This window comes from Macaca mulatta, chromosome 1 (assembly GCF_049350105.2).
Source record: "Macaca mulatta isolate MMU2019108-1 chromosome 1, T2T-MMU8v2.0, whole genome shotgun sequence".
In the NCBI taxonomy this organism is placed as follows: domain Eukaryota; kingdom Metazoa; phylum Chordata; class Mammalia; order Primates; family Cercopithecidae; genus Macaca; species Macaca mulatta.
Genome location: NC_133406.1, coordinates 145,802,333 through 145,814,552, shown reverse-complemented (window position 1 = coordinate 145,814,552; position 12,220 = coordinate 145,802,333). Strand labels below are relative to the sequence as shown.

General features: G+C 35.2%; 1 protein-coding gene across 3 annotated transcripts in view; it reads left to right on the top strand.

Moving 5' to 3' along the window:
- Positions 1-12,220, top strand: part of ABCD3 (ATP binding cassette subfamily D member 3) — a 100,759-nt gene that overhangs the window by 68,996 nt on the left and 19,543 nt on the right. For all 3 annotated transcript variants that reach the window (XM_015145391.3, XM_015145401.3, XM_015145406.3), the window contains exons 9-16: positions 427-569; positions 3,117-3,186; positions 6,226-6,295; positions 6,379-6,476; positions 6,577-6,668; positions 8,418-8,509; positions 8,596-8,668; positions 9,876-9,939. In XM_015145391.3, coding sequence (XP_015000877.1) covers positions 427-569; positions 3,117-3,186; positions 6,226-6,295; positions 6,379-6,476; positions 6,577-6,668; positions 8,418-8,509; positions 8,596-8,668; positions 9,876-9,939 — 702 coding nt within the window. The remainder of the gene's footprint in view (positions 1-426; positions 570-3,116; positions 3,187-6,225; positions 6,296-6,378; positions 6,477-6,576; positions 6,669-8,417; positions 8,510-8,595; positions 8,669-9,875; positions 9,940-12,220) is intronic.

Here is a 12,220-nt window from a genome sequence, read left to right as displayed (position 1 = left end):
GGGTATAGATTTGAGATGAGAAGAGAACTAAGGAAGGAATTTGAGGGAATATTAATATTAAAAGAGAAGGCAAGAAAAAGAGGTCCAAGAATTATTGTGGAATCTTAAGAGATTATCAAGAAGAGTTCCAACAGAAGAGTGTTAGATAACAGGAAAAGTGAGAACTGCAATTAGGAGTTTTTAGGTAAGCAAAATGTAGGAGAGCTGAGGGATAAGCTACAGTGGTGAGAGGAAAAGCTCATGAGTGGTAAAAGTGTAGAGGCTACTGTGTACTTTTTCAGAAAAAAAAACAAGGGGAAAAAATTACCCAGTAGAGCAATTTCTTTCAGTCATTGAGGTTAATTATAAAAATTGTACGTTTGTATCTAAGTGAATTTATTATTATATCCCAGAACTTTCTGTATCTTTCTCTCCCGATAATAATAGGGCCCAGCAAGCATGATGGCCTACTTGGTTGTTTCTGGGCTATTCCTAACTCGACTTAGAAGACCCATTGGTAGGATGACAATAACTGAGCAAAAGTATGAAGGAGAATATAGATATGTTAATTCTCGGCTCATCACAAACAGGTAAAGACAAATGCATTAAAGACTTGCTAAAAATTCATTTCCATGGATATTGATGTCATTTAAATTGACTCCAAAATGTCTAGTAACACTGTTACTCTAATAATGTGCATATTGTATTGAAAATATACATTATGAAAGAGACTAGTTTTATAAAGTAGTGATCATGAATATTTTGAACTCTCTTTCTTATTAACTATGTAGTATTCTTGATTCACATGTTCATACCTTCTGTTGATGAATTTTCTGTTAATTTTACTTTAGACATAATAAGTTTACAATTAAAATTTCAACTCACAATACCTGTTCCAAGAAAATTTTGTCTCAGTTTTTCCACAAATATTTTTATTTTGACTTTTCATAATGCTCAATGATTCACTGTCACTGCATGTGCCTCTACCTATTTTCTACAGTTTTTTAAATGTAAGATAGGAAGAGAAAGTGTGGACTTCGGAGCTAGCCATACTAGTTTCAAAATCTACTTCTTCCGCTTATCAATTGCATGTATTTGATTTTAGTGAATTATTCATAGTTTCACTTTTGTTTATAATAGGTAGATAATATAGGGTTGCAATGAGGATTAAATTTGGTAATATATATAAAGGTTCCAGCTCAGTTTTCTATATGGAGCAAATGCTTAATAAATGTTCTCATATATTGATCTGTCAATGTTAAGTCATTTTGAGAGTTTTAATATGTATTTAATATTCTACTCTGTAGGCATTTACAAATGACAGTTCCCTCTTCCTTTATTTCCTTGGATTGCTAAAATAGTACAAGTTTTAAATAGGGTTTTTTGCTCTAGGGAGGCAGTGGAATAGAGTTAAGAGGTGATTTGCCAAGTAAATGAAAGATACCTTTTACTGAAAGAAACAGAAAGCATGACTCATGGCTCCAGTAATAAGAACACTCACTGCTTCACATGAGAACGCTTAAGACAGGGCAGTTCCAGGCTGGCATTATCAGGGCTCTGGCTCTCTGGTGTCTCCTGGCTCTGCCCTGCTTTGTATGCTGCCCCATTCCTCGGGCTAATTCTTCTTGTGACCACAAGATGGCGATAGCAGTTACAGATTTCACTAGCTTCTCTCCCCTGCAGAAAGCTCCAGAAACAAAAAGGGGCCATCTCTCCTGGTGTATCTTTATGAGAGCAAAGAAACCTTTCCCAAGAGTCCCACAGCTGACTTTCCCTCATATCTGATTGGCTGGAATTATCACTTGACCATGCCTAAAGCAATCACAGCAAAGTGATTGGCTTAGACCAGTGGGACCCTATAAATGGGGTTGAGGCATTCCTAAAGCATTAGGGTACATGGAAAATAATAGATAACTTTAAGAAAGTTGGGATTATTTTAGGAAGAAGGACAATGAAGAGAATAGATGTTGGATGGGCAGCCATCAATATTCCAGGATGTTTTATCCTTTCAGATTTTTCATTAAGGCTAAAATGACTCAGTTCAGGAGGAGAATCCTCACCTCATCTTCTTCCATAGGCTTAGGTGTAGAGAGGAGATAGAAGGAAGCTTTTTAAAAAAGTAATTAGAGGTATAGAACTGTAGGCTTCTTATACTCTGAGGCTCTGTGTCATTTTGTCAAGGAAACCATGAAACACATGACAAATGTGTCATATTTTATGGGAAATTAATTTTACTTGAAGAGGTTGAGGTAGGTGGTACCTTGTTTTTATGAAAAACACAGGTCCATTTCAAAATAGAAATATAAAACATAAATTGTTTAGGGGAAAAAAGAGACTTTAAAGAAATATTTCAACCTTGCCTTCTAGACTTCTCTATGAATATTTACCTCTGCCATAAGAGGTACTTTGCTGGGAAAGCTTACATCTTGCCTGTGTAGTAGAAAGACTATAAATGTTAGGGTCAGATAGAAGTTACAATTTCAACTCCCTGACCTGCTGGCTCTGCGACCTTTACAAATTTACTTAACTACACTGAACTTTTCTTCATCTATAAAATACCCTTTTTTTCTAGTCATGATCCCTGTGGCCCTTGTGGACCCATGCACAGTTGCTCAGGAAAAGTGGAATTGTTGTGAGGATATGATGGGGTTTTTCCAGGGTTTCCTCCTGGGAGCTGGCACTTTGAAGCCGGTGGGACTTAGCCTGCTTTTCTGTCTTTAAAAGGCTGTATGTCAAGGCATCACTATCCATCTTTTTCATCTCCTTGTTTGGGCCTATACTATAACTTGAAGTCTGCAATGTCGGTCCCAGCCCTGCCTTTCTGTACATCACAGCAACTTCTTTCTCTAATTTCAAATTTCCGAGAATTAGTGCAGTATGTCTTTTGCAGCCAGGATACCTATGGCATAGGTTGCAGTCCAGCATATGATTCAGTCAAGGGTGTATTCCTGTGCTCCGATCAGCTGAGCTAGGAACAGAATCTCAAGTATAGACTGTGGTTTGAGATGCACCAGATAAGCTCTTAGTCACAAAATGTCCATTTAAATACAAACATTCAGCCATCATATACTGTATTTCAATTATTTTTCAAGTATAGGTAACATTAAAATTAATTGCTAAATTATTTTCTTTAACAGTGAAGAAATTGCCTTTTACAATGGAAATAAAAGAGAAAAACAGACAGTCCACTCAGTCTTCCGAAAACTGGTAAGGAAACACACTTGAAGTTCATGTGTTTATGGAAATGGTTTTTTTGTGTGTGTTTTTTTGCCTATGACCGATACACCCCCCCCCCCGCACACACACACGTATGTATACGTATCTTAAAGATATTTTGAAAAATAGCTATAAAGGATTTTATACTGCATTTTTAATAAAAAATGCAAGACTAAAAACTATCATATCAGTATATTCAAGTGCCCATTTATAAAATTGCATAGATTTATTAAAATAATATTAAGTGTATTTTTACAGAGGTTGCTTAGGAGCCTTATTTAGTGATAAATTTAGTGATTCCCACGGAAAGAATTTGTTCCTGTAGCATTCATGAAAATATAATGAAGATTATTATGTAAAGCAGGGGTCAGCAAACTTTTTCCATAAAGGGCAAGATAGTATGTGTATATTTTAGGCTTTTCATACCACACAGTCTGTTGCAACTATTCAGCTCCGCTACTCAAGAGTAGCTATATATAATACATAAATGAGTGAGTGTGGCTATGTTCTAATAAAACTTTACTTACAAAAACAAGTAGCAGGCTAGATTTGGACTACGGGTTGGAGTTTGCTGGCTTTTTGTTTTAAAGAATTAAAGCATTATTTCTTGTGAAAGCTGTACTTCATTTTTTGATTGCCACTTGGAAAATTTGAATTCAAGTACTTTTATTCCATTATTTATTCAAAAGATATTGAATGCCATCTAGTTGCCTGTGCTTACTCCAGGTGCTAAGGATGATGGTGGTGGACATGATGGATAAAATCTTGCCTTTCAGGAGCTTACATTTTAGTGGAAGTCTGAAGTTTGTGAAATTAAGTGTATATTTTAGATGAGTTAAAGAGGTTAAATAAATTGTCATTTTAAATTATTTCAGAAATTGAATTTTTGCCTCATCAGCATTTAACATGGCAGAACTTTAAGAGTGCTCACTGGTAGAATACATTTAAGGTAATTTTTCAGGGGCCTGCAGTTCACCAGCTTGCTCTCCACGTGGCTTGCTTATTCTCATCCTTTAGATTTTCAGCCCAAATGTTAACACCTTATTGAAGATTTGTCTTCTCTGATCAGCCTATTTGAAATAACCTCCAAAAGTTCCTTCCTGTTTTAATCATCATCTTTCCTAAAAAAAAAAAAAATATATATATATATATGTGTGTGTGTATATATATATATATATATATATATATATATATATATGAACCCTCTGCATCTGTGGATTCCAAATCCATGGATTCAACCACGCGTAGATTGAAAATATTCAGAAAAAGAAATTGTGTCTGTACTTATATACACATATTTTTTCTTGTCATTATTCTCTGAACAATACAGGCATTAGTATAACAGCTGTTTACATTGTATTAAGTATTGTAAGTAATTTAGAGATGACTTAAAGTGTTTGGGATGAGCCAGGCATGGTGGCCCACTCCTGTAGTCCCAGCACTTTGGGAAGCTGAGGCGGGCAGATCACTCGAGGTCAGGTGTTCGAGACCAGCCTGACCAACATGACAAAACCCCATCTCTACTAAAAATACAAAAATTAGCCAGGTGTTGTGGCAGGCGCCTGTAGTCCCAGCTACTCGGGAGGCTGAGGCAGGAGAATCACTTGAACCCAGGGGGCGAAGGGTGCAGTGAGCCGAGATGGTACCACTGCACTCCAGCCTTGGCGACAGAGTGAAACTCTGTCTCAAAAAATAAATAAGTAAAGTGTACGGGATGTCATGCTCAGGTATATGCAAATACTATGCCATTTTTCCTTAGGGACTTGAGCATCCATGGATTTTGGCATCCAGAAAGGTTCTGGAACCAATCCCCTTTGGATACCGAGGGATGACTATATTACAGTCTCTAATTATCTTGTTTACTAGCTACCCTCTTTCATTAGAATGTAAACTCCATGAATTCAGGGACATTCTATGTTCTATTCATTGTATCTCCAGCTTGAGCACAGTGTCTGACACGTGGTAGCCATTGAATAAATGTTCCAGACATTGTCTAGTTGCAGAAGATACCAAGTTGTTAACAAGCTACCCTGTACTCAGGAAGCCACATTTTAGTGGAGGAGACAGTAAATAAACAACTAGATGTTCTGTATAATTTCAGGTAGTAATGAATTCTGTGGCCAAAAATGAAGCAGGATAAAGGTATAGATATGAAGGGGGCTATTGCCCAGCTACTTTAGCTGGAATGGCCAAGGTCTTTCTTGAGGAGGTGACATTTAGTCAGAAATCCACATGAAGGTGAAGGAGTCACAAAATGTAAATATCTTAGACGAATGTATTCCTGGCAGTGGGAAGAGCAAGAAAAAAGCCTTAAAAAGGTACATGTTTGAGAAACCATTATTTCTAGAGCTTGGTGAGGAGGAGCAAAGTAGAAGCGTATGACCTTAAAAATAGAACTCAGTGCCAGATCATGCAGGACCTTGAATAATCTGGTAGATGGACAGTTTGAGAATGCAACAACTCCAGAATAAAAAGCAGTTTTAGACTTGTAGTTTTGAGGCAATGCATGCTTATGTTAAAGCTAAAACTGAGGCTATGTGGCACTGATTTACATTAACACTCAGTTCAGACTGGGTGTAATACAATTCTTAGATAAAGCACAGACCATGTGTCTCCACTGAAAGCAAAGCATTGAGTGCCAATCTGGACAGCTAGTGTTTCACTCAAACTAGTTAATATCTCTCTGTTCTTTTTGCTTTCGTCGTTGTTCTCTTTTGGGATATATGTATCCAAAAGCATGGTGACTACAATAGCATTGTTCTTTTTCATGCAAGAGAAACAGCGTTGTTAAAATTGTTTATGTAATTTCCATGCTGTTTGCATAAAAATGGTTTCATGAAGTGTTTGTTTGGCACCCACTCTGTGATGAGCATTGTGCTCGGTGGTGTGATGTACAATATAAACAGAAATCATGGGCATTCAGTAAATATTTGTTGAATAAATGAACAATGCAGTTTGTTTTATCCTCATAGTGATTCAAGTTTTTATACATAGAAAAAAATATGTTTTTTTGTTTTTGTTTTCTGCCAGGTGGAGCACCTACATAATTTCATTTTGTTTCGTTTTTCAATGGGCTTCATTGATAACATTATTGCCAAATGTAAGTATATTTTGAAAGAGATGAGATTTGTAGAAAAGGTGAAATACTGTTACTGTTTTAAATCTTAACCTGTTTGGTTTCAGACCTTGCCACTGTGGTTGGTTACTTAGTTGTCAGTCGCCCTTTCTTAGATTTGTCTCATCCTCGACATCTCAAGAGTACACATTCGGAACTTCTAGAGGTAAAGTGATGATAACACAATGAAACTGTAACAGTAAAAATAAAGCCAAATTTTTAGTCCTAGAACTATAAGTAAAAACTAATACTTATTTCTATTTAAGGATTACTACCAAAGTGGAAGAATGCTTTTGCGAATGTCTCAAGCTCTGGGTCGAATCGTTTTGGCTGGGCGTGAAATGACTAGATTGGCTGGGTAAGATTAGTAATAATGAGCAGTTGCAGAAAATAATTTTTAAAAATATGCTATCCTGAATGATTGTACTAGCTGAAGTTAAGGTAAGGGAGCAACATTTCCTACCCCAAGAAGGTGGTTTTTGATAGAAAATTAAGGAAAATTTTTCTGATGGTGAACTTTTCATGTTTCTTTAAGACAACTGGTTTGCACATTACAGTAGGTTAGAGGCTGTCAAGTTGTTTGCTCCATGGACACTGGTATTTGCTAAGTTGGGAAATATTGAATCATGGCAGTCTTAATTCACAGAAAACTAAGTTAATGAATAGAATTTTCTCATTTAAATTTTCTTGTCCTCTACCATACCATTTTTTCATAGATCTTTGATACCGGCAACCTAGCAAAAACTGATGAATAGAAATGAAGTTGACTTTAATGGGAAAAAAATATGAGAAGTTAACTTGTATCTGTAGATGTGCTTGTGAATGTAGTCATATTGTCTGGTAGTGAAATTATCTTTAGACCATAGAATGTAAAATATTACTATTTCAGTATTTCAATCTCCAATATAAAGGGCATGGTATGGTATAAAAAACACCATAAATTTTAGGTCACCTGAAGAAGTTTGATGACTTAATAGCTTTCCTAGGCCTGTGATCCATCTTCGTATTTCTCTTTTTCCTCCTTCTTAGCTCCTGTGGCAGTTAAGGTCTTCATGGCAATATAGAAGTTGTTAACTACTATGAGTAGAGTCTCTTTCATGAGAATACTAACATTCTTCCTACTTGTTAACTTTTCTTATGGCTTGACAGTTCATGGTATATAAGGTTCTTTTCTGTTTCTTAAGGATGTTTCCTTTCTCTCTCTCTCTCTCTTTCTCTTTCTCTTCCTCTGTAGGTGTGTATGTCTTTCTCTTCCCTCCCTCCCTCCCTCTCCCTGCCTTCCTTTCTTTCTCTTTTCTCCACTTTGTTGAGGTATGATTGACATATAAGAAACTGTTCCTATTTAATGTATACAATTTGATGAACATGGGGATAAGTTATACACCTGTGAAACCATCAAGATCATAAGCATTCATCACCTCCCAAAGTTTGCTTTAGGAGGTTTCTGCTTGTTATTCAGAGAAAAATCCTGTTTTCTTCTTTGATGCAGAATACTTTCTCTTTGGCAATCATGGTCATTTTTGTTATCTCCAACCTCTCGTTGTTAGTTTTGATTTTTCTCTACTGCCACAGTTATTTCTATCTAATAATAAGAACTCTTCATCTTTCCCCTCTTGAGAGTAAGAAAGAGGGAATCTTTCAGATTCTTCCATTTGCAGGAAGGCAGCATGCATTCAGCATACATTTAATGAATGCCTTCCTTGGATAGAAAGACCAACTTTATACATGGCTTTATAGGCCGCTTCAACAAGAGCTCAGAGTCCATACTTCCTGGGTCTAAGGAATATACTAGTGTAGTGGTCCTGTTGTAGTATACAAGAGAAACCTCCTGAAAATTCTCAGCAAATAACTGTCTTGACTTGGCTATTAATGAAGTATCTGTTGAGTTGGGGATCCTATGGAAACCTCTTTCTTCATCCCTATATTCCTGCTTTCCTACTGAAACATAATAAAGCATGCATGCTATCATTAATACTTTATGTTGATGAGACTGTTAGGTTACTTCATTTATACTAGATTATAATTTTAGGAACTTATGTTTGTGTAAAATAAAAGATGTGACAGTAGTCTGGAGTTTTGATTATGGTTTCCTTTTCTAAAATTTTAGTTTTACTGCTCGGATTACAGAATTAATGCAAGTACTGAAGGATTTAAATCATGGCAAATATGAGCGCACAATGGTCTCACAACAGGAAAAGGGTAAATATGAGTGTCACAGTTTAAGGTCACAATTTTAAGTGTTTGCTGACGTAATATGATGCTTTAATACCTATTTTCCATTTAAGGTATTGAAGGAGTACAAGTCATTCCCTTGATACCTGGTGCTGGAGAAATCATTATTGCAGATAACATTATAAAGTACGTACAGAAAAAGGTTCTTTAGCACCATAAATGTTTGTTAAACTTCATAGTAGTCTTTCTTTTTCAGCTTACAATTACTTAGTGTTTAAAATTGTTTCTGCTTTTTTGAAAAACAGCTTTGAGGTATCATTGACATAAAAATTGCGTATATTAATATTTAAAGTATACAACTTGATGCTTTGATATCTGTATACGTTGTGAAATGATTACATTTAGGCTAATTAATTTACCTGTCACCTCTACATAGTTACCATTTTTGTGTGTGTTTGGTGAGAATTTAATTTAGATGTGTCTTAGCAAATTTCAGGTATACAATGTAGTATTTTCTACTATTGTCCCTGTACAGTGTATCTACAGGATTTATTCATCTGGCATCACTGAATTGTTGTGCCGTTTGACCGATATTAACCCCATTTCCTCTCTCCCTACCCCCCGGCAACCACCATCCTACTCTCTACTTCTATGAGTTTGGCTATTTTAAATTCCACATAAAAGTAAGATCATATAGTGTTTCTCTTTTTGTGTCTTGCTTATTTTGCTTAACGTAATGTCCTCCAGATCCATCTATGTTGAAAATGGCCCGGTTTCCTTCTTTTTTAAAGGTGGAGTAATATTCTATTGTATGTATTTTGTGTGTGTGTGAATATATACACACTATATACACTATATTTTCTTTATCCTCTCATCAGCTGAAGGACATTTAGGTAGTTTTCATATACGGACTATCGTGAGTAATGCTGGAGTGGACATGGGAGGAAGATTCTTTTTGAGATACTGATTTTATTTCCTTTGCAAATGTACCCAGAAGTGGGATTGCTAGGTCATACAGTAGTCCTACTTTTAATTTTTTGAGGAACATCCATACTGTTTTCCATAATAACTGTACTATTTGTAGTCCCACCAACAACATACAAGGTTTCCTTTCTGCATATCTTTGCCAACACTTACCATTTGTCTGTTTGATAATAGTCATCCTAACAGGTGAGAGGTGACATCTCATTGTGGTTTTGATTTGCATTTTCCTGATGACTAGAGATGTTGAGCACCTTTTCGTATGCCTGTTGGCCATCTGAATTTTTTCTTTTAAGAAGTGTTTAAGCCCTTTGCCCATTTTTAAATCAGATTATTTGTATTTTTGGTATTGAGTTGTATTAGTTCCTTATATACTTTACAGTAGTTCTCTTTTTTTGAATTTCCTTTATAGGTTTGATCATGTTCCTTTAGCAACGCCAAATGGAGATATTTTGATCCGTGACCTTAATTTTGAAGTAAGTTTATTTATTTATTTATTTTTTGAGACGGAGAAGCTTAAATCATCTTTAAAATGTGAACTGAAAAAAAGGTTACCTGAATATTTAAATTAACTTTAAGGCTCGACTTAGTCTCTGAATCCACAGAATTGCTTTAAAAAGTAAGTCTTTGAAACACTTAGAAATCTATTTTTCTTAATTGACAGGACTTCAAAATTTCAAATACTACTACCAAAAAACTTTTTGTAAATGAAGTTTATGTCAAGAAAGCCATAGAAAATATAGTAAATTGGAGTCTCCAGTGTAAAATGAATATTTAAACACAAATATAATTTTAGTCTCTTTACATTAAAAAGAAACTTATGATGTGGTTGTTATTATTGTGACTGTACAGGATGATTTGTACCTATAAAAACAAAATACAGACTGTTTTATTACTGATGAAAACAGGGGAAGAGTCGCACAGTAGTGCTACAAATAGACACTCACCTAAAACAAGTAAAATCCCATGCCAAGTAAATACTGATGTTGATTCAATCTACTGTGCTAATGAAATGGGATATGGCAGACCAAATTAAAAAGAAAAGACAAAAGTTGAATGTTTTTGTATGATTTTGTAAGACTGGCAGATTTAAGGGTTACTATTTAGGTTTTCTCTATGTTGTGGCTTTATGAATGGTTCAGATCCAGAAATCTTCATAATTAGTAACAAATTCCTATCACATAGGCTATCTTCCCCATTCTAGACACCATTTCTCTAGAACAACACTTTCCCGTAGAACTTTCTGCGATGATGGAAATGCTCTATACTTTCACTATCCAGTAAAATAGTCGTGTGTAGATACTGAGCATGTGAAATGTTACTAGTACAGCTGCAAAACTGAATTTAAATTTTAATTTAATTAATATGTTTTAAAATTAAATAGCCACATGTGAGTAGTGGCTATGGTATTGGACAGCACAGCTCTGGAATTCCTCTCCACATGCTTATGTGCATGGCCATCTGTAGTTTGTGTTTTATGTGGGGATTTTTTTTCCTACTGCTGTCTTTGAAGGAATATTGTCTGATAGTTTATAAAATAAAGAGTATGATTATTGGACTTGTTTTTAATTTGTTACAGTCTTAAGGAAGTTTTCAGTTTCCTGCTCTTAGTAATTTGTATTAAGCACATGTCTACTTTCTTTTCAATGAATTATAAAAATGAAAATTGTTAGTTATGCAAAGTACTTTGAACTTATTCAACAATGAGTAGTCTATTATTATCATATTTATTCCAAAGCCAGGAAATACATGATGAAGTACAGAAAATGTAAATGTAGTTGATAAATATCGACTGGCTCCACATATCGCAGAAGTGTTTTCTTACGTAGCTCCGGGTACTTCAGTCACTTGAATGTTCCTTTGGCAAAGTAGGTAGCCAGGCTTCATTTCCAGTAGCCCCTTTATTGCCACTGTCCAAGGATAAAAAGGACGTGAGACTTCGTTGAAGGATGCCTCTTGGCCCTTTCTCCTACTTACCCTCACTTCTGTCTATGCAGAAATAAAATATACCAACAATATAGGGACACACATGACTGAAGCACAATGAGAAAGGGCGTTGGGATACATAGAATAGATGGATCATGATTATGATCCATAGTAACCTTTTGTCATGATGTTACCACACTAAAGCTGTCACTTTCTTTTTTAGTTCAAAGTCTTTTCTTTTAAAACCCTTATGTTTGGCTTTAATAGACTTCTGTCATTTCTATAATTTCATTTTTATAGTCTTAAAAATGTCCTTAAGTTTTTCTGTTTTTTGGATTTCATTTGGAAAGTCTCAAGTCCTCACTTATGTCCTTACTTGTTGGAGTGTTTTACTACATAACCATGCTGCATACTTCCTGGTGTCTATCCTGTGATTCTTATTTTCTCCTCCCTTGGCAACTGTTTCTCTGACTCCTGTCTTTTTGGTTCACTGTTACGAATTCTTACCTCTTTCTGACTTAAAGTATTCTAAAGTAGACTTGGGTTTCTCACATTCATTATGTCTTTTTATTGTTTTTCTTAGCATAGCCTTTCTATAGTCAACAAATATTCTTCAGTTCTTTGCAACCTCTAATTATTTTCTACTCATCTGGCTTACTTGAAAATAAAGATTACTTTCCCTCTTGGAAAGAGGCATAATAAAACTGAGACTTGGCCTCTCAAATAAATGTTTCCTACTTTATGATTCATTTGCCTTTTGGGTTACATTTGTAACCAAATAATAAACACTTCTTTGGAATAAGAGATTTTATACCATTTTCCATTAGAAAT